The 22,750-nt window shown below is 45.4% G+C and overlaps 1 protein-coding gene across 11 annotated transcripts in view; it reads left to right on the top strand.

Annotated features, from left to right (window-relative positions):
- Tanc1 (tetratricopeptide repeat, ankyrin repeat and coiled-coil containing 1) overlaps positions 1–22,750 on the top strand; it is a 226,975-nt gene that overhangs the window by 168,495 nt on the left and 35,730 nt on the right. For 9 of the 11 annotated variants that reach the window (XM_027420370.2, XM_027420369.2, XM_035446868.1 and 6 more), the window contains 9 exons: positions 2,017–2,280; positions 6,175–6,297; positions 6,916–7,197; positions 8,529–8,680; positions 11,158–11,389; positions 12,948–13,114; positions 14,517–15,124; positions 21,043–21,151; positions 21,756–21,878. In XM_027420370.2, coding sequence (XP_027276171.1) covers positions 2,017–2,280; positions 6,175–6,297; positions 6,916–7,197; positions 8,529–8,680; positions 11,158–11,389; positions 12,948–13,114; positions 14,517–15,124; positions 21,043–21,151; positions 21,756–21,878 — 2,060 coding nt within the window. The remainder of the gene's footprint in view (positions 1–2,016; positions 2,281–6,174; positions 6,298–6,915; positions 7,198–8,528; positions 8,681–11,157; positions 11,390–12,947; positions 13,115–14,516; positions 15,125–21,042; positions 21,152–21,755; positions 21,879–22,750) is intronic. The other 2 variants (XM_035446867.1, XM_035446866.1) reach the window with 1 other exon arrangement.

Below are 22,750 nucleotides of genomic sequence, written 5' to 3'. Positions count from 1 at the left end.
GTGGTCTAGGCTCATGTTCCTTCTGGTTAGGGTCTTAGTTGGAACTGAGATATTTATCACAAGAGCACAGGGAAAGCAAATGTAGAAAAGATCAGTTGTCCTGAGAGGCTTTGTTTTTTTAAGAGCAGGTGCCACCAATAAAATAGCCAAAGCAGGAAAACCAAACACATCACCCCAGCCTCATTCTGGACATCACCCTCTCATCTCTCCATCAATGAGATGTTGGGGCAGCCTTGAGAACTTCACTTACTGCAAGATATCTCAGGAAGACACTCGGAATTCCAAGTACTGGACTTAAACCAATTTGTTTTATGAGTCTGACTATATTTTTTATGCTTTCAACTTACTAACAGAGTTACTATTAATAATGAATTCCCATAAATAAACAATAAACTCATGAATAAGTTAAACCATTCCTGTAAGGCATTAGTAGTCCCTGGCATATAGCAGATCTCCAATGAATGGCAGCTGCAGCTCTTAATCCCACAACAGCATTCCAATGGGAAGAGTGCTTGTGCTTGTTGTACATGCATGGAAACTGTCCATTTCACAGCGCAGTGAAGGCTGGCCTCATCCCAGAGAGAGGGACGCATGACTTGTTGTTGCTAGAACATTCAGGAATAGTGGAATAATAATTTTGGGGTTTCCTGAGCAGGGAACAGTAAGGTCAGTGGGGTAATAGTGTCTGACTGCAAGTGGAATTGAAATATTATTTGCTCACTCATTGGCTAATTCATTTATTCAGTAAGCAAATATTTATTGATCACTTATCATGCCCAAGATGCTGCACTGTCCACAAATGGAGAAGGTCAACTTGGGGTGGGTATACTACATGTAGGAAGGCTTATAAATAGGAAGAAACCAGAGAGCAGTATGTCCAGGCTGCAGCAGCAAGGGCAGTTGTAGAATTGTGGCAGGGTGTCCTGCGGCCGCAGCAATCTTTAAACCTTCAAAAATATTTCAAAAATTAAACCATTCAGACAGGCCTTGTGGTCCTGGATAAGTGACTATCTGAGCTCACTTCTCCCTTTGCTCTTCATAGTGTGGATAAAGCTGCCTCCAGCAGCTGTGGTGGAGTGCACTCTGGCCAGCTCGCTCCCATTTGCCAGGGTGCCACTCAGAGGCCTGGGCTGCTGGGATCCAAGCAGAGCATTAGTGGGCATGGCTCCTGTCCTCAAGGACAGTTGGGGCAGCACCATTGGCCAGGTGACCTGTGGTTACCGGGGATTGTGTACTGCATGGGCAGTCTGAAAATTAGGAGCGTCTGCCTGTAGTAGCTATGTAGGGTGAGTACTGAGTACTGGGCTTCACTTTCCCATATTCCTCAGCATTTTTTGCCAGGATGTTTTTAAGTTGTTGTTTTCCTCCCCCACCTTGGGGGAGGGCGGTGTTAGTTTGTTTTCATAGATGTTAAATTTTAATTCTAAAACCAGAGCAGACCTTCCCATACTGGTTCTTTCCCTGTACTGGTCACACAGATTTTTCCATCGTGTGTTGCAAAAGGAATAAGGCAAGTTGATCTCTCTAGACTATGCTGAATAGACGCTAGAGTGCTTAGTTTTAATCAGCTTCTCTTAACTTTAAATTGCATCTTTGTTTTCATGTCTTGCTTCTCCCCCAGCAAATGTTTGTTTGGATAGGATATTTAAAGATTCAGAGGAATTTAATGGGATACGAGCAATTCATCTTGGTTGAAGGGAAGATTCATTATCTCCAAATTATATAGATTCACTATTAAGTCTCAGACACTTTCAAGCAGCCTTTTCATTATCTTCCTATCAGTTTTTTTTTCCTTTCCTGTAGAATGATTTAGCAGTTTATTTCCCCTGATAAGCAACGTTCTTTTAATTTGCCAAAATACGTTGTATGAAACATACTTTGATAAAAATCTGTGTTGACCAGAAAACTTTCCATTGGTCCTGGGGAGGGGTATGTGCGTGTCTTAACTCTCGGAAGCACCAGCTGTGCCTAACCTCCTTCAAAGTGTTTTCAAAGAATTTTGATTTCCCATTGCAGCCACAATTACAAGCTCATCGGAAAATGATGACCGGAGTGGCTCCAGTTTGGAATGGAATAAAGATGGGAGCCTAAGGTTAGGGGTTCAGAAGGGACTACTTCATGATCGAAGGACAGATAACTGCTCCCCAGTGGCAGAAGAGGAGACCACTGGGTCAGCGGAGAGCGAGCTGCCCAAGGCGGAACCCTCAGCTGGAGATGGTCCGATCCCTTATTCTCAGAGCTCCAGCTCGTTAATAATGCCACGGCCCAACTCAGTTGCAGGTAAGACCATACCTCTCCCCCGGGGCCTATCTCCCCAAGCCTCAGTTCCTGGGTTCCCTTTATTTACCCCCAAAATTGATCCAGACACAAGCCAGCAATGGGATCTTTTCCACAGGCCTCAGTTTACTCATAGTAAACACACAGGTCCTTTAGTGGTCCCTTTACTCTGAATCTGTCTTAAGTTTTTGATTTGTAATGTTCGCTCTTTGTAGGTGAGGTGATAAAGTTCAGAAACTTTGTCCTTGGACAGCTTTTATTTAGGGTGAAGCCCAGCTGGAAGGATTTCTAATTCAACTTTAAAACTTTGCATTGTGTGGCTGAAGACCATCATAGTGGGAGGTCAAATGCTTCTGTACAGTTCATCTGTAATGGAGCTCACAGCTGAAGGCATGTGCAGAGGAGTGAGAGCAGCCTACAGCTAGAGACACACATGGCAGCACTAGTTAGAGATAGAGCCACGCACACACGTGGCGGCATGCATTAGACATAGAGCCATGCACAAACATGGCAGCATTAGACATAGAGCCATGCACACACGTGGCAGCACTAGTTAGAGATAGAGCCATGCACACACATGGCGGCACTCGTTGAGGTTGGGTGGGTCAGTGGCCATCTTCAACAAGGAATATGGAAGGTGGGGGGAGGGGCTCCACTCTGTCTTTCCATTCTATGTTTGTGCTCTTAGGCTGAATTCAGAAGAGGCACTTGTTCAGGCAATTCTTTGTTACCAGCACAGTGCTTAAAAGTGTCTTCCTCACCACCATAGTGACTCTTTGTACATCAAAGCATCTTCCTGCAATTTATGTTGTTCCTTCGGTATGTGCTAGGTCATTCTGGCTGCTGTTGGATTTTTTTTTTTTTTAAATGATGAAACTCTGAAGCAGCTGGTAAATAAATGGCCTTAATGGAAAAGTTGTGAGGTACAACTCTAATTCACTTTCAAAGGAAGCAAAGTGGCCTTGTTCCAGAAGAGGGATTTGGCCCGTCTGCCAGGGAGAACTACTAGAGAGCATTATGTGTATTGATTGATGATTCTTCCAAAAGCTCCTGTGTCCATCCCTCGATCCCCCTCCTCCGAAACTGGCCCGCCCCTGGAACATAATACAAGGCACTCAAGATGCTTTAGGCTGTTAGTTACCTAGTTACAATGAATAGATCACTTGTAGTCTCCAAGAATTTGACAGCTTTAGTTTCCTCAACAAAATAACACACATATTCAGGGTAACCCATCTTGTTTAAAATTAGGAGTCTCATTAATGTAGTAGTTTTAACGATGTTAACAGTCCTGCTAGAAACTCTTTGGATGTCTCTGGCCGTGTGAAGTGACAGTGGGTGTGAGCTGAAGTTTTCCAGACTGCCTGGATTACGGAGTGAAGTGGTCTGGTTTCTGCTGTATTCACCTGGTACCTCCTGTGTGTGCCCTTGAGCTAGACCTCCTTAGGAGCAGTTGGCTTCTACCTCTGGTTTTTCTGCAGTGTGAGAGTGTTTGACCTCTGATTTTTCTCGGCCCAGAGTGTTTTGTTTTGTTTTGTTTTGTTTTGTTTTTAGCATTTTAGATGTTCATTGTGTAGACTAATGTGAGCCTGACTCTAGGTGCTAATGTTGTCTGGGATTCTGTGGAGGAGGACAGAATTGCGTCATCACTTGGAGGGGAATGGCTGAGCACATAGCTGAGCCTCTGAGGCCTCGATGTTCCTGATCTCAGGTGTCCTGGTGGCTTCAAGAAGTAGAGATCGTTGCAGTTGGAGCTTACTGCCATGCTGAAGCTTTTTAGCTCAGCTTAATTGTGGGTGTTATTGTTTGAAACAGTCTCGCCTTGTAGCCCCAGTCTGACAGTAGTTTATGGTCCCTTGCCTCAGCTGCAGGGGTTCTGGATTCTTGCATGTGCCCCTTGCCAGCTCTTTGCTATGGTTGAAGTGAAGAGTCAGCCGTGTGCAGTGGCGTTGCTCAGACTGCTCTGCCACAGACTGGTGGCTGGAAAGCTGAAAACAGAGACACTTGAAATCTCCCTACATCCTGTATCCACATCACATGAGGGCTTTCTCTCCCCTCCACCCCCCAGTTCTTTGATATGAACGTCATATTTTTTTAGTCTTTTCAGTTGTCACAAAATTACAAAGTGAATGTCATGCGCTAAGGGATCAGGGAAAGGGGAAACAGAAGCCCTTTGAAACTCAATGTGTCTTTGTATTCGTCAGGACCAGCCCTGGCTCTGAAGTGAGTTATGGACTGACTGTGATGGGCCTTCTGCTGGAGCCACAGTGGTTGCATTTACCATGAGGCATGTTGAACAAAGGAGCTGGAATCCCAGGCCTTAGATGTGAACCAAGGATTAGGTTTCAAGTGTGTTTCTGTAGGGAGCCTGGAGGGATGGGGTGGTCTTGTAGCCAAAGTATGAAGTTTCCCTCTGTAAGGTCTGTGGAGAAGCTTGAGGCTGTTGGGTTAACCTGCCGAACATTCTTCATCAGAGTCTTGTCTGATAATTACTCAGGCAGAGACAGGCGGATCTCTGTGAGTTCGAGGCCAGCGTGGTCTACAAAGTGAGTTCAAGGACAACCAGGGCGGTTACAAAGAGAAACCCTGTCTTGGCCCTTCTCCCCAATGTTCTGACTGTGAGCGGAACATTTACTTGAATGTGCACAGTATGTAATGGGGCCGTGGATGCACACCAGTGAGATGCAGAAACAGTTTTGCTGTCTGGGAGGGACAGCAAGCATTTGATCGGCTGTACTTGGAGGACATGCAAAAGGGGACTGGACATCTCTGAGTTGGGTTCTCAACCTTTGATGCTTGTTGAATGAAAGAATGAAGAGTGATGTGGACTACTAAAAACAAAAAACAAACAAACGAAAACAACCAGGAACATGAAGGGAGCTACAAAAGGCTGGAGATAGATGATGCTCTCTGGCTAGCAAAAGGCTTGGGATAGATGATGCTCCAGTTATTGAAAGGCTCAGGATAGATGATGCTCTGGGTATCAAAAGGCTTGGGGATAGATGGTACTCTTGGTAGTTACATGCTGGTAACAGCCTGTGAGGTAGCAGAGGGTTTTTCAGAGTACTGATTGTCCAATTTGACTTTTAAACCTTTCATCCTGGTCCTACTAAGCATTTCAAAAAATGTAACCCTTGGAATGTAACTCCTCCTAGAATTACTACTTATGCATCCATGTGAATGAGCCTTAATGCTTTTTAACAGGTACCTATATGCTGTGAACCTTTCTGTCTTGGTCAGAAATAAACATGATAGATAGTACATTGAAGTATCTAATACATACACCCATATACACATACACACATACATATATATTTTAGGTTTTGTTTGTTTTTGAGACAAGGTCCCAATTTGTAGCTTTGTCTAGCCTGAAACTCTGTGTAGATCAGGCTGTCCTGGAGCTCTTAGTGAAGCACCTGCTTCTGTCTCCCAAGTGCTGAAATTTTACTGCCAAGAGCTAGCCTTTTCTGTTTGAGTGCTGTGGAATTGTACATGCAGAATCAGCTTATTTAATTTGGAAGGTTGGAGTTCCAAACAGCACAGAGCTTCCCAGAGCTGCAGAGAAATAGCTCATGCTATGTGTTAGCAGTAAGTACTCAAGTCTGCTGTGTGACACTCAGCTACAAGCTTGTTTATTATTTTAAAAAAATTTATAGTGAAGTTAGTTTCTTTCGAGGAATAATGGCAAATTCTGGCAACCAGATCATTGTAACATTAAGAATGAGTACCACTTAATCGTTTCAATTTTCCAAGTTAACTGTACTACAGTAAACATAAGCTACCGCAGATAATTATCCTGAGGTGAATTTTGTTGCAAGTTGAACTGCTTAGTAATTAGTCATTTATAACTCACAGTAGTCTAGGCGAGGCCTTAAACGCGGTTTTACTTTCATACTGCAGCGACAAGTTCTACCAAATTGGAAGACCTGAGTTATTTAGATGGGCAGAGAAATGCTCCTCTCCGGACTTCAATTAGATTGCCTTGGCACAATACGGCTGGAGGTAGGACACAGGAAGTTAAAGGTATTTATCCTCACATCCCATGTCACCATGACGAGCTTGCCCGTTAAACACCATATGTCTGATGACCAGCATTCAGACTGTGTTGGGGGTGTGATGTCACTCTTCTTTAAGTAGTATCTTAAAGGTCTGCTGCAAGCCAGCTTCTGTGATAAGATAGTTGCCACTCACAGAGCATCTGTTTTATTTCAATTCTTTCGGCCATATCAGCTACATCCTATGGCTGGCTGTAATGCCCAGCTGTTTGGTCAGGGACTCTACCTGTCCCATAGGGAAAGCACCGTTGCACCCAGATGAGGGCTGTGCCCTAGGATCTGGGAAACCTTGTTTGCATTTTAGCTGAACAGGGGTGGAAGAAACCAGCCTTCTGTATGATTCCAGGTAAACCAGCCAGGCATGATTGGAGCTACGCTTTGCTTCCTCTGTATGTTTGAAAATACAGTGTGGAAGTGTGAAAGGGCCAGGCAGTCATTTTAACAGGATACATTAGGGGACAAACAATTTATAGGCAAATTTATAGAACTGAGTTAGACATGTTGTTTCTTCTTATATTCAGTTTTACTCCATTCTCCATAACAATGTTTGTCTGTTTGTTTGTTTGTTTGTTTGTTTGTTTTAAAGCACGGTTTGCTCCCTACAAGCCACAGGACATCTTGTTGAAGCCCCTGCTGTTTGAAGTGCCAAGCATCACAACTGACTCTGTGTTTGTGGGAAGGGACTGGCTCTTTCAGCAGATAGAAGAAAACTTGAGGAACACAGAACTGGCAGAAAACAGAGGAGCAGTGGTCGTGGGAAATGTGGGATTCGGGAAGACAGCCATCATTTCCAAGTTGGTGGCACTAAGCTGTCATGGAAGCCGCATGAGACAGATTGCATCTAGCAGCCCCAGTTCATCACCTAAAAGTATGTCGGTGGTTGCTACTTTTCTAGCTTATTATATTAATATATGATAGGTATATGGGGGAGCTGCTGTTTGAATAGTCAGGAATTACCATTTTCCATAAGTTGTTCTAGTTACTTTATCAGTTCTAAGTTTAGAGGTTAAGTGACCTGTCTGAATATTTTAACCGTCATAGTGTGATGGGGTATTTTATTTTAGCTTTCTTTTGGTGCTTTTTTTTTTCTTTGAGTGGGGAGGGAGAGAGAGGGTATCCCATCATTATATGGTATATTTCAGTCTGGACTGATGCCAGCCTTCTTGTGCCCTACTGACCTGGAACCTCTATTTTCCTCTTTCCGTTTGCATGCATTTGTTACTACAGAGGGCTTTGATCGAGTGACCTGGTGAAGTTTTAGTCTTAAAGTGACTGGTCTACTGGAAGAACAAGGCAGATAGAGTCTAATTTGTTTTTTTCTTTTTTGGTGTGTGTATGTGTCTCTCTGTGTGTGTGTCTCTCTCTCTGTCTGTGTCTCTGTCTCTGTCTCTGTCTCTCTCTCTCTCTCTCTCTCTCTCTCTCTCTCTCTCTCTCTGTGTGTGTGTGTGTGTGTGTGTGTGTGTGTGTGTGTGTGTGTGTGTGTGTCTGTGTCTGTCTATACTTATTTTTCCTCCCTTTATCCTATGCAGAGTTCTATCCTATGTTCACCACAGTCTTTTCTTCTGTGCTGGCTTTACCAAAATGAAAGGACTAATTTAAATGAGAGACAGACTAGCTAAAACTTGACTTCTTACTTAATGCATGCAAGAACAAGTGTGTCAAAAGGATTCTCTGCATCCCAGGCTGCCTTCAAACTTGAGGTCCTCTTTCCTTGGCCTCTACCCCAAGTGCTGAGATACAGGCACACACCAACATGGCTGGCTTCCCTGACTGTTTGATGTGTACTGAATCTATTAACAAAGAAAATGTCTTGAAATATGAACAAGAAAAAGAGTCATGTGAGATTTTTGTTTTGTTTTTCTAGACAGGGTTTCTCTGTATAGCCCTGGCCATCCTAGAATCACTCTGTAAACCAGGCTGGCCTCCAACTTGGAGATCTGCCATCTTGTGCCTCCCAGATGCTAAGACTAAAGATGTGCTCCACCACTGCCCTGCAGCTTTTGTTCCCCCAGAAGAAATGAGTAGGGACGCAGCCCTCCAGGGAGGAGATGGAGTGGGAGCTTGTGTGCTCATTTGAACCCTCTCAATTTCAAGTCACGTTTGCTCATGACTATTCAGATTTGTCTGGGACGAATTGAGAAGTGTATTATACACTCCTTATCACATGCTAATGTTACAATTGGGTGGCTCTTTCTGCAGCATCAGATCCCACCCAGGACCTCCCTTTCACGCCGTTGCTTTCACCAAGTTCTTCCACAAGTGCTCTCAGTGTGGCCAAAACACCTGCTGGGGCTGGCAGTGCTGAAAACCAGAGACCGAGAGAGGATGCAGTGAAATACCTGGCTTCTAAGGTAACCCGCTCTTATTTACCAGAGTCTTCCAATACAGAGTTGCTTGTTTGGCATTGATAAATGAGTTTGAGAAGGGATTTTAAAACAGAAACTGCTTGATGCTGGAGTGTAGTGTAGCTTTTGATAAAGTATGATTGAGTACTCCAAATAAAAATTTTTAATGAGAATAAATCCTAAAGACAGCAGCAATGGATTTATATCCATTTGAACCAAGTTCACAGAGTTGAAGGCGCCAGGAAAAGTCACAGGTACTCATCCCACATCCATCCTGGCAAGCACACGCCCTTTTCTTTGTGTGAGTGGGGGATGAGAAGGAAGCTGCTAACACTGCTTCTGCCTAGATCCTGTTGCCCGGAGCCTGTGGGTCTCCACATCCTCTGTCAGGGGATCCTGAGGAGGTTGTGGAAGAACTTTGGCTGACTTTTTTCTCTCAACGCATGACCACCAAGGACTTTCTGAACTCTTCCGTCTTCTCTGTGTCTAACCGTGGCTCATAGGACACCTTCCTACCTGCAGGCAGTTGCGTTTCTTGCCTTGATGAGCTGCTTCTGTCTTCATGGGCAGCAGTGGAGGGATGTGATAGAGTTGGAACCATCAGAGATGGCAGTGATGAGGCATACCTCGAGAGGACACATTGTGAGGTGGCACAGATGGACTGAAGGATGCTCGCTCAGCCCAGCCCACTCTCATCTGCCCCACCCCACTCTCACCTGCCCCACCCCACTCTACCTGCCCCACCCTACTCTACCTGCTCCCACCCTACTCTACCTGCTCCCACCCTACTCTACCTGCTCCCACCCTACTCTACCTGCTCCCACCCCACTCTACCTGTTCCCCACTCTCACCTGCCCCCACCCCACTCACCTGGCCCACACCACTCTCACCTGCCCCCACCTCACCTGCCCCCACCTCACTCTTACCTGCCCTCACCTCACCTGCCCTCACCTCACTCTCACCTGCCCTCACCTCACCTGCCCCCACCTGACTTTCACCTGCCCCCACCTCACCTGCTTTCACCTCATTCTCACCTGCCCCCACCCCAGCAGGCAGCTGCTTGTGGCACAGTGAACCCACATATGACCACTGATTCAGAGCAGCCCTCTAGCCTTGAAGGGATGATCTGAGATGACTCCGTCAGTCTCAAAGCTACACTTCCCTATGGTGGTTTTTCAAGTATTCCAGTTGTGACCCACAGTAAGAGATACAGTGTTATGTGCACACACACATAACCACACGGGTCACAGAAGCAAAGGTGTTACTGAACTCTATTTAGGTTATGTCCTATTGCCTGTTCTGTGGTTGAAATTAACTTTATTCAAATTTTAAAAACCTATCTGTGCTCCCTGATGGATTCATGGACTTCATTGGGTTATCAAAATGCTTTTGTCAAACATTACAAGACACTGTTTGGATATCTTGTAATGGTTTGCTCATGTTTAAGGGTCCTCATGTAGATTCATGTAATCTATGTCTGCGTAGGAATTGAAAAGCAGTGAGCATTTCTCTTAAGAGCTAATGACAGATTTAATCAAACCTGGAAGTCATGGTTGTTCTATGTTGCCCCAAGAAAAGCTGCATCATCTGCACTCTTGCCTCTTGCTATGAGTCCGCCATTGTGGAATCTTGTGTACCTTGCACGCTGTCCTTTCCACCTTCCTCACCTCACACTCACATTCTTGCTTTCATCCCCCTTTGCAAAGCGGTAAGGTTTCCATTTCTGCAAAGCGTACCTCTTGTTCCCAAGAGCTCTGCCACTGGCACTGTGTTTGGGCAGTTTTGGGGGAGTATCTCACAGACAACCTGCTTCTGCGAATCTGTCCTAACAAAGGAAACCCCTCAGCCTTGCACACTGGAGGCAGCTCTTCCCTGTCTTCCCTTGTACCCCTTCACACAGTGAGCAGCTAGCTGGTAATTTCTTGGCTGTCCCTTTTGAATGTCTCCATAGCATCCCTTGAAGAAGTGAGGATGTGGGGAGGCAGGAGGGAGAAGCAACTGTGATTTTACAGCTTGGGTTCATAGCCGCCAACTTGATCCTGTGGGTTTTTTTTTTTTTTTTTTTTTTTTTTTTTTTTGGATGAGCACAGGGTCCCCTCGAGGTGCCATTGATCTTGAGAACAGAAATGTGGTGCAGATGGCGGTGTCAGGAACATGGCTTGCTTGAAAATTCTCTAAGCCTGACTAGGCATTAGGTTCTAGAAATGACTTTTACTAATCCACATTCAATACAGAGTACAGTTGTGCTGATTTTTTGTGTTAATCAAGGTGGATTTGTGGCTGCAATTAATAGTCCTCTGAGAATTAGCAAATCACACCAGTGAAGAACAGAATAAATATTAAGCTAGTCGGTAAACTCTGTCTCGGGAAGCAGGTACCATGTCTTCCCGAGGAAGGAAAAGTCAGAGTTGCATTTTTGTTTGAAGTCCTGGGAGGAGCTGTGGAGAAGGTGGAATGATGCCAGTGTCTCTGCTTCTCCGTAGGTGGTGGCCTACCATTATTGCCAGGCTGACAACACTTACACATGCCTGGTGCCCGAGTTTGTGCACAGCATTGCGGCTCTGCTGTGCCGGTCCCACCAGCTGGCTGCCTACAGAGACCTTCTGATCAAGGAGCCCCAACTGCAGAGCATGCTGAGCCTCCGCTCCTGTGTGCAGGACCCTGTGGCTGCTTTCAAGAGGGGCGTGCTGGAGCCACTTACAAGCCTAAGAAATGGTACCTACCAGAAGCCTCAGGGCTTCTGCCCAGCACGGGCTGATGCCCAAGTGGTCCTCAGAGTGGTGGTCAGCTTAGTCCTGGGGTAGCAGGGAGATGCTATTGATGAGTCGGTACACATCTGGTGCCACCACATCCTCCTCCATAATGTCGTTTCCGATGAAATGTCACTGCTATGGGTGAAAGCGACAACCAAGCAGTTGTAAGGAAGCCATGTAACAGAGGAAAGAGGAAGACTTTGACCTACAAAGGTTTGGTCCTCAGTCTATGAAATGAGCCAAGAGTAGACAGATAACAGGGCAAAGCCAAGAGGGCTTATTAATGCCTACAGTGCATGGATGTGGATGGTAGCAGAGCAGGGGCTTCAAAATACCACCTTCAGCAGGATCCACAACAAAGAGCAGTCACTTTTGGGAATGGTGCGATGTCAAAACAAAACAGGAAATAGCTTGGACTTTCAGAGGCAGGAAACTGGGAAGATAATATATGGGACAACTAATGCTAGTTACAAGTAGTTAGTAAGCACTGAAACCTAGACTTCTCCAGTTCTCCGGCTGCTGGAGCACTGCAGGCCTGGCAGGGCCTACCTGAACTTACTTATTCATTGTTTGACCTTCACAGTCCTTCACATTTCAAGGAAGCACAATCTGGTGTCCTGCATCTCTGTAGTCTATGTAGGTGATGCGCACACTAAAGACTAGATAAAACACACACTGAAGACTGTTTATATTCCTAGGCAGCAGGGGAACCAGTGGATTGTTGGGAATCTTTCAGCATGTTCTCCTTCCTTCCCCACAGCCCCTGCTTAGATGAATTGAAATCTAAATCTAATACCACTTCTAGGAGTTTCCATTTGTGTTTTCCTTCCCCCCCTTTGCCCCTGAATAGTCTCCAGGTTAGGAATGTAAATGATATCATGGGTCTTTAAGGTTTCCAACCTCTTCCCCCCTCCTTTTTGAGTTATCCATCTACAAAGCATCATCTGCTGGAAGATGCTAGAAAGAGGGTCTGTAATGGCTGTGTGATGCTAGCTCTGTGCTGCAAGCAGAAAGCTGTCCCTACTGTGGGAGGGGCCCCACTCTGGGTATCTATCTGTAAGGCAGTGCTTTCACCACTGGGTGATTTGGGTAGACAGCTCTTGGTGGTAGTGTGGGGAGGGCTGGGCCCTCCTTTCCTGGAGTCTGTCCGTCCTCTAAGGAGTTGGCGGGGGGGGGGGGGGGTGCTGTCTGTTCCAGGCTTGGGCTGCAGGGTACTCAGGTGATGGTGGCTTATGTGGAACTAACTGCTACATGCATAGGATTGAGATTCTGCTAATGTCTGTAATGCAATATGTTTCTGAAAACTGCTTTGTAAGAATTGGTTTTCTTTTGGCTCAGTGCTCTGTTTTTCATTATAAATTTAATAGGAAATATGCTTCTTTGAAAACATGTCTTCTGCCATATGTAAACCTTTTTAGGTTTTGCTAACACTTTAAGCTGTGTGTTAAAATGCACTGGGTGGTGCCGTGTTATAGAAATGTATAATTTCTTAATTTGGAAAAAATTATTTCATCTTTTAGAGCAGAAAATTCCAGAAGAGGAGTACATCATTTTGATAGATGGCTTGAATGAAGCTGAATTCCATAAGCCTGATTACGGAGATACACTGTCTTCATTTATTACCAAAATTATTCCTAAATTCCCCACCTGGCTGAAGTTGATTGTGACTGTGAGAGCAAATTTTCAGGTGACAAAAGATTTCTCCCCTCTCTTTCCAAGTCCCCAAGTGTACAGTGACAAGTGATCCCAGCCTAGTGTTATAGCCATTTGCCTATTGAATCAGGACTTCAGAGAGTCCCATGGGAATAAGGATTATCAAGGGGTCAGCCAAGAATCCTGTCAGCAGGGAATTGTCCTGTCCCTTCTGAAATGACAGTGCCTAAGCCTGGCTTACCATATTGGGGGGTGCTCTGGCTGAGGTCTCCGGCCTAGTGATCCTACTCGACTTGAAAGCTGTTTCCAGGGGTTTGTGGCAGCTCATTGTGGTTGTTTTGTTTTCTTTTGTAGACCTAAGTGATCATACTGATTTTTTTTCCCTCATTAAAACTGAAATTACACTTAAATTTAAATGACGTGTTTAATTTTATGTACCTTTGAGCCACATACTTTCAGTCATGTTTCCCTCGGTATGCATAATTTGGCAGCTAGGTTAAAACTTGAACTGAGTCCTGTGTTCCTTCCTCTGCAGGCTGAGTGCAGAGGCTTGGTTAATGTCCATGCAAAATGCAAATAAATAACTGTCCACTACCTTCCTCTTACAGTTATTGCATTAAAAAGGGTGTAGGCTTCAGAAGTATTAGTGAGAAGTTGAAATTTTTCTTCTTTCTGCTCTTGGGGCTAGGGCTAGGCTTATCTTTGAAATGAGGGAGCAGGAAAATCAATGACACCATGCAGTTAGGATTCATCAAACAGTTCTCTCGGGGGCTGGAGAAGATGGCTTGGTGATTAAGAACTGCCAGGCACACATGTAGTACATAGACATGCAGACAAGACAGTCATGTTGATAAAACAGTTGTCTGAAAGAATATTTACTTAAAATTCTTTAAAAATGAGAATATGCTATACCTGAATAAGTAATGATTTTTTGCTGTATATTATTCAGGGACAGGGGCAGGCAGGAAGTCTCATATTTCCTGGTGGGGTTACACAGCCCTGGTATCTGATACAGAGAGGGTACCTCTTATCTCGGTGTCTGGCTGTGTTCTTAGATGTGTAGCGCAGGTTTGTGTTTACCCTCGTTTCAGAGCCAGCCGCTCAGGGATGGTTCTGAATCGGGTCACCCACAGGGTCTCACTGCCCCTCTGTTGGTGTGGACTGGTTGCTGCTGTCTACTTGGCCCCTCCTTCTGTTCCTTTGGCTTAGATCCTCGATGAGGGTTTTGGGAAAAAGCCTTTGCCGATCTTCTCTAGCATCAGGATTTCTTTCACATAAGCTTTTTATCTGTATCTTATCCTATTACATGTTTTAATAGGAAACAACGAGGCCCTGTAATCCATGAAAATCCTCCTTGAAAGAGAGTGAGTGAACCTGATTTAAAGTGAAAAAGGAAACTCCGTGAAGTGACACTGTGGGTTTTTGTTTTCTCCCAGGAAATCATCAGTGCTCTGCCATTTGTCAAGCTTTCCTTAGATGACTTTCCAGACAACAAAGACATTCACAGCGACCTGCATGCTTACGTCCAGCACAGGGTCCACAGCAGCCAGGACATCCTCAGCAATATCTCCCTGAACGGCAAGGCCGACGCTGCCCTCATCAGCAAAGTCAGCAGCCATCTGGTGCTGCGGAGCCTTGGTTCCTACTTGTACCTCAAGCTCACGCTGGACCTCTTCCAGCGGGGACACCTGGTCATAAAGAGTGCCAGCTACAAGGTGGTACCCGTGTCTCTGTCTGAGCTCTATTTGCTGCAGTGCAACATGAAGTTCATGACCCAGTCTGCCTTCGACAGAGCCCTTCCCATTTTAAACGTGGCCCTGGCGTCCCTCCACCCCATGACGGATGAGCAGATATTTCAGGCTATCAATGCTGGCCACATCCAAGGCGAGCAGGGCTGGGAGGACTTTCAGCAGCGGATGGAGGCCCTCTCCTGCTTCCTCATTAAGAGGAGAGACAAAACGCGCATGTTCTGCCACCCATCCTTCAGAGAATGGCTAGTGTGGAGAGCAGATGGGGAAAGCACAGCCTTCCTGTGTGAGCCCAGGTACGGGAGGCGCTTCCGTGGGTGCTTATAGGAATTTGAGTACCAAGTACTATATGGTTTTGTTGTTTGGGTCCCCATTTTGGTCATCAGAGTGCATAAAAATTTCCATACCTTTTAACAAAAGCTTCCCTCTGATTGCTGGAACCACAGGATTTCTAGTGTATTTGGGTGGAAGGGAAGCCAAATGGTATCATCGTGATGTTTCCTAGCTGCTAATTATTTCACTGATCTGACTCCTCCCACCATCATGGCAGGTCATACATGGGAAATGGGTCTTAGCGAGCTTCTGTAGAATGTGTGCCCATGGCCGGCATCAGTCTTAGATCCTTAACCACCTGCCACTGTCTGGCCACCCTTGGCCATCTAGCACCTCATCCCAGGGAACACAGGTATGTGGGGGACAGAGGGGAGACTTAGCTGTCTCCTTACAGACAAGGCCAGTGCAAGCTGCAGGTCTTAAGAAGTTAAACCTCAGGTGGGTAGGGAGACAAGCTTGCCTGCCTGCCTGCCTGCTTACCAGCTATCAACTAGTACAAAACAGGGTGAGAGGTCAGAAATGGAAGACTCCTGGTGTCTCTGGACATGGCCATTCTTGGGCCTTCTTTCTGTCCAGCTTGCATCTTTGCTTTCTTCAGTAGATGTTCTCCAAGTCAGGTTGCCTCCTACTCTAGCTATGGGGCTCGCAAGCTGCTGGATTGTCTCCTTAGAACTATAGGACCCTGGGTTGGATGCTTGGGCCTAGAAATGAAGAGGCCACTGAGTCCCTGGGAGTCGTATAACCACCCCTCATGTGTGCTGACAGGTCTAGTGCTGCTCAGTGCTATGGCTGTTTTCTTAGGTGATGCTGGACTTGGGTTTTATTATCTTTCAAACCTGGTATAAGACAGCAGGTTGGCTACTAAAACCAAATGGCCAGAGGCAACAGTGTGTGCTGTGACATCGCTTGTCAAGTTACAGTTTTTCAGGGAGAGATCATTTTGGAAGAACATCAGCTGCAGGTGACTTTGTAGAGACAAAAACATCAGGAACTCTCAGGGTGTAGGCAGCTGGTGGTAGCTGGACTGTGGTCATTGTTGACCCTTGCTGCATTTTGAACAGAGATGGCAGCACAGCACAGGGCAGAGCTGAGTGTGGCAGCTGCTGCAGGGACAGTAACCACAGACAGGCAGATGTCACCAGGACCTGAGGATAGCAACCTCCTGTCAGAAGTGTGTTTGCAAATGCTTTACCCACCTTGTAGGCTGTCCTCACACTTTTCTGTCTAATACACAAGCTTTATAGTTAAATCAACCTTGCTTTCCTTTTTTTTGCTTTTATTTCCAGTGCTTTTGAGGTCTTCCTCAGGACAGTCGTCGTTCATTCTAATGGCTTGCAGTATTTCCTATTTTCCTTCTAGTCCATAGCTCTTAGTCTTACAGTTAAGTCTGTATTTTTGAGCTGGTGTTTTAAAGTCGTGAGAGACATGTTCAGCTTTACTCTTCTGCTTAATTGGAAAGGAAGAGTTCTTCCTTCGGTACATGTATCACCTTTGTTGAAAATCAGTTGGGTGTAAGAATGGGAATTTACTGCCAGAGTCTCTGTTGTACTCCAGAGGTCTGTGTGCTTTATGCCATTACCATGCTGTTTTGATAACTAGAGCTTTGTAGTAAATTTTGAAGTCAAGGGCTTTCATGCCTTCTGCTTTGCTCTTTTTGTTCATGTGTTTTCTGTTTTGATTTCCATTTTTGCAAGGATACCTCAAAGATTGTGGTGAACATTTCTCGAAGGAGATAGACAACGTTTGGCAGATCTTGTGTGATGGTTAGAGATGTTGGTAGTTCAAGATTGAGCATCACTGGTGAAAAGCTGTGGTGTGGCTTGGTGAGGGAGCTTGACATACAGAGAGAAAAGCTTTCTGGGCTTGCAGAAGTAGAGGAGAATTGCAGGGAAAGAGGTTGGAGATAGCAGCAGAGGTGAAGGGAAATGAGTTTTGAGGGGAGGCTACTAGACTGGAATCCTGCATCCTAGGAGACCCCTGCTGCTGGGTTGTGAGGAGACACAGAGAGGGGAAGTTGAGTAGTTTGGATTCAGTAACACAGGAAACCGGGGTCTTGTTGGGAACATCTCGAGACAGTGTAATTCATAGGGAAAGGTAACTGGAAATGCAAAGGGAAGAAAGTAGGATTGTTTCATTGGGGCTGCTTCCTGCTTTCTCCCACAGCATATCTTCTTTGCAGTGGTTTTCTGGCTGAATTTCATTATGGTTGTATGTGTCTCCTCCAGTTGCTGAGAGCCCCTGGAGGGAGGTACCCAGTGCTGTTGTCCCACAAGTCCAAGCTCTTGAGTCGAGTAGACTGCCTGTTGCTGGAGTTTCTTTTGTCCCGCTGGGTCCCGCCGCCCTCTTTTCAGCCCCAAATAAACACAGGGATGCTATATTGATTATTAAACTGTTGGCCAGTGGCTAGGGCTTCTTACTGGCTAGCTCTCTCTTAGTTATTAACCTGTCTCTATTAATCTATGTATTTCCACATGGTCTTGGCTTACTGGAGAATGCCCGAACCTGTTACTCCTTTGTGGTCTACATGGCGTCTCCTCGAGATCTCTCTCTGCCTATCTTTCCCAGAAATCTCCTCATTTCCTAGTCCCACCTATGTTGCTATCTCTATTGGCCAGTGTTTTATTCATCATCCAATAAGAGAAACATATATACAGAAGGACATCCCCCATCAGCTGACCACTCTCAGTTACTAGCCATTTGGTCCTGGGTGTAAATCATCTAACTTGGCATTATATCACTAGGTGACTCACAAGGTCATGTGGGTGAAGGAAATAGCTCAGTTTGGTTTCTGGATCTAAAGTGGAGCCCTGAGGCATGAGCACACTGGGGGAGGCCAGTCATAGAAGGCTAGTATGGGGGCTGCATAGAAACAGAATGACAGGACTTCAGACAGGTGGGAAGCCATGTGCTTTGCTGAGAGACCTGAAAACCCTTGGGCTGGCCACTAAAGACTGTACTTGTTGCCCACAATGGAGCCATCTGTAACCACATAACTTGAACATCTTGGCATATATTAATTATACAGAGTAAGTTTCATTGTATGTGGTTATATATGTGCATTTAACATATTTTGATCATATGCAGCCCCTCCTGCTACCCAATCTTACCCTTCTTTTACCCCTTCTGCCCCTTTCATGCTGTTTTCTTCCAGATTCCAAGTGTGACAGAAAACATAATACATTTGTTCTTCTGAGTTGGGCTTATTTCAGTTAACACAATGAGCTCTAGTTCCATCCACTTTTCCTATAAATAACAGGGTTTCATTCTCCTTTGTGGCTGGATAATTCTCCACTGTATATATTATGCACCATGCTTCTTCATTCATAAGTTATCCAGCACCTTATGTAGGATAATTCCCATATGAAAGGTGTGGTGTTAAACACGATGGGCAGGTATATCTATTATATGCTGGCTTTGATTCCCAAGGGTTTTTAAAAATATTTATTTGTTTGTTTGTCTATTGGTTTTTTGAGACAGGGTTTCTCTGTGTAGCCCTGGCTGTTCTGAAACTAGCTCTGTAGACCAGGCTGGCCTCGAACTAACAGAGATCCACCTGCCTCTGCTTCCTGAGTGCTGGAATTAAAGGTGTGCACCACCACCACCTGGCTTGATTCCCAAAGATACACACACAGGAATGATTGTGGTTTTCTTTAGAGGAACCCCCATACTGCTTTGTATGGTGGCTTGTGCAACTTACATTCTCCTCAAAAGTATGTAAGGGTTCTCCTGTTGGCCAATATTTATTGTTTCATTATTGCTGTTGTTTTGTTTGAGACAGAGTTTTTTTTTTTTTTGGGGGGGGGGTTCAAGATAGGGTTTCTCTGTGTAGCTTTGGAGCCTATCCTGGCACTCGCTCTGGAGACTGGCCTCGAACTCACAGAGATCTGCCTGCTTCTGCCTCCCGAGTGCTGGGATTAAAGGCGTGCGCCACCAACACCCGGCTTTGAGACAGAGTCTTATGTGTCCTACGTCAGTAGGCCTTGAACTCATTATAGACCAAGAATGGCCTTGAACCATCTAAGTACCAGATTACAGATGTGTGCCACTCCACTACTTCTGCCATGCTGGGGATTGAACCCACGATTTCCATGCATGCTAGTCAAGCATTATGCCAAGCATACCTTCTCAGCCCTGTTTCCTTGGTGTTAGCTGTTCTGACTGACATGAGATAGACTTTCAGTATATTTTTTACTTGAATTTCCCTAATGGCCACAAATGAACCTTTTCCAAAATACTGGCCAATCATACTTTTGAGAAGCTCAGTTTACTTCAACTGAACATTTTGCTGATTGCTTTCCTTGTTCTTTTGCCATGAGTGGGTTGGAGTTCTTGATTTATTCGGATGAGTAGCTGGCAGAGAGCCCTGCTGTGGGCTGTCTGTCCACATTGGGCGATTTCCTCTACTACCATCTCTTTTTGTACAGTCCTGTTTGTCAGTGCATGCTGCTGTTTCCTGAGACATTGGATTCTGATTCAGAGGGTCATTGCCTATGTCTGTCTCTTGAAGTGTTTTTCTTTTTCTTTTTAAAGATTTTTATTTATTTATTATGTATACAACATTCTGCTTCCATGTATATCTGCATACCAGAAGAGGGCACCAGATCTCATAATGAATGGCTGTGAGCCACCATGTGGTTGCTGGGAATTGAACTCAGGACCTCTGGAAGAACAGCTGGTGCTCTTAACCTCTGAGCCATCTCTCCAGCCCCTTGAAGTGTTTTTCTTAGTAGCTTCAAATTTCAGATCTTACATTGGTCTCTGATGCATTTGAATAACTTTTATGCACAATCAGAGATGTACATATGGTTTCATTCTTTACATGTGAACGTTTTCACAGCATTTTTTATTAAAGAATCTGCCTTTTCTTTGGCATATATTTTTGGCACCTTGTGAAAAGTCAGGTGGCTGATCTGTTCCAGTGGTCCATGTTTTTATTCCAATGTCATCCTGATTTTTATTAGTATGGTTCTTTAGTATATTGCATTAGCCATTGCATTAACTGTTTAGATTACTTGAATAATATGGCCACTTAAACAATGGTATATTGCCAATCTGTGAACGGAAGAGATCCTGTTTTCTAGTATCTTCAGTTTCTTTCTTCAGTGGCTTTTAGTTTTCTCTTTCATCTCCTTACCATGGATGGATTTCTTTCATAGCAGTTTTGTTATCAATGTATAGAAACCTACTGATTTTGTAGCCTGTTTCAGACTGGGTGGACACATGCCTTTAACTCCAGGACTAGGGAGACAGAGGCAGGAAAATCTGTGGGTTTAAAGTGTGTGGGTTCCACCTAGTCTTCTAGTCTCTATTCCTTGGGAGCTCATACTATGCAGGGCTTGGCTTTTCTTACCTTCCCCCTATAAAGCCAGGACTGCCTTCCACCAGTTATGTTCCAGAATGATGATGGGGGTAGGGTGGGGGCTGAGGATAGTGAGGATTATGTACCACCTTTCCTCATGTTCATCCATCCTGTAAGCAATTCCTCGTGTATTTTTAATTAGGTGTCTTGCTAGGCATCATGATTATAGCTGTGACTTAATCAAGACCCTTGGTGTCTTGAAGTTTGTGTTTTTATGACAGGCTTGAACAAAACTCCAGGTGATGGGGGGTGATGGTGATGAGCGGGGAGTGTGGTCCTGGAGATCCAGGCACTGAGTTGCTCACTCTGCAGTGATAAGAAACCCCAGGAAAGGCCCTGCAAATGACTGCAGAATAAATATCACTTGCCGTCGTTGTAAAGAGCTGGCAGCCTGAGTGTTCTGTGTACTCATGCTGATGCCCCCAGATGACAGCTCAGGGGCAGTGTGATGTCCTCAGCCGAGGGCCTGTGGTATGCTGGGATGGGATCTTTTGTCATGAGCCTTTGTATTTCTTGTCCTAGGAATGGACACGCTCTACTGGCGTTCATGTTCTCTCGACAGGAAAGCAAGCTGAACCGCCAGCAGACCATGGAGCTTGGCCACCACATCCTGAAGGCACACATTTTCAAGGTGAGGTGTGCGTGAATTTTGTGAAGATTTTAGGCAGGTCTGTGGGCCCTTCATTCATTCCCCATTGTGTCATTACTAATCAAAGAACTCTAGTTCTGTGGCCTGTATCATTTCATACAGCCTGGGTTCTCTAGCCTTGCTTGTTTCTCAACATCAAGTTTGATGTGTACCTCTTCCCCCTGGATTTCCTCTCTAGGTAGATGTATCTAGAGCCTTTATCAGGTTTGAGGATTTTTTTTCACTTGCAAAATACCAAGATTACTCTGGTGAGAATACTCTGTCAGGAGACACAGTGCCGAGCTTGCCTCTTATTGGTAATGCCACTAGCGTTTACTGGCCCATTCCTTAATTAAAGCTCCTTTATCACTTACTATCCTCTGATTTCCTTCTGCAGAAGGAAGCTTTCTCCTTATCTCTCCCAAGTGTGCATTTGGTTCACAGGGCCATGGCCTGTGATTTCCTGACCGTGAGCTGTGCTCACAGGCCAAGGGATCCTTTTATGTGAGACCCTGTCTACATAAGAGTCTGTTGGGCAGACTCACTTTCAGACTGATGCTCACCTGGGGGGAGGTGTTCACAGGCGTCTGTCTTTGATTCTTTCCAGGGCCTCAGTAAGAAGACTGGAGTCTCCTCGAGCCATCTGCAGGCCCTGTGGATTGGTTACAGCACAGAAGGGCTGTCTGCTGCCCTGGCCTCTCTCAGGAATCTCTATACTCCCAACGTGAAGGTGAGCTGCCTTCTGCAGGGAAGACTGGTCTATCTCTCTCTGCCAGTCCTGCCAGCTGAGACTCCAGGGAGGGCAGGGGAGCTCCTGGTGATGTCTTCCCTGAGTGCTCATCATACCCTTCCCCCCAGGGGGAGATAGGGTAGAGGGAGCCACTGAGTTAGCACATAGTGACCATTGCAGAGAGGATGTGGTCAGCAAGTAGTTCACAAAGGAAACCAAAGGTCAGAGAGCTTTGCATGGAAACTGAATTTTAGTGTCGTGAATTGCCACAACAACCCAGCTCCTCATGGATCCTATGAAATTAAGTATTGATAACACAAAACAATGGGTCACAGAAGACTACCTGCAGGTTCCAGGGACACATACACTTCTGGCAAAGGAAAGAGTAGTAGGTTTGGCTGCACGCTGAGCTGAGAACGCCTTTGCACTGTAGTCAGTGGTTTTCCTATCATGCTATTCTTGCTGTAATCTTGCAGATAGATTTTTCTTGCCATTTGCAGATTGTATAATACAGTTTTAGAATCAAAATCATACCTTGGACCAGGTCTGGTTAAGGGCACACAGAAGTGTCCAGCCCCAGGTTCTGACATGCCCTCCTATGCAAACTCTGGGGCTCTTTCTCAGTGGACTGAGACTTCACTGTATGTCACTGCAAAGTGAAAATTGTACCTACTCTCTCATAGCAAGCCAAAGAAAGCCCAGCATGGTCATCAGTGAAAGAGGAAGCAAGGCCTGGCTCAGTTCTCAGGCATCTGGCATCCACTTCATCTCAAGCAAGTGGCTGCATGCCCCAGAGATGGAGACAGGAGAAGCACTCCTGGGCCCTTCAATAGTCTTCTCCCAGCCTCACTCACTGTACCCTCAGAATACTT

This window comes from Cricetulus griseus, chromosome 6 (assembly GCF_003668045.3).
Source record: "Cricetulus griseus strain 17A/GY chromosome 6, alternate assembly CriGri-PICRH-1.0, whole genome shotgun sequence".
NCBI lineage: Eukaryota > Metazoa > Chordata > Mammalia > Rodentia > Cricetidae > Cricetulus > Cricetulus griseus.
Note: the sequence above shows the minus strand (reverse complement) of the source record. Positions and strands in the feature narration are given on the sequence as shown.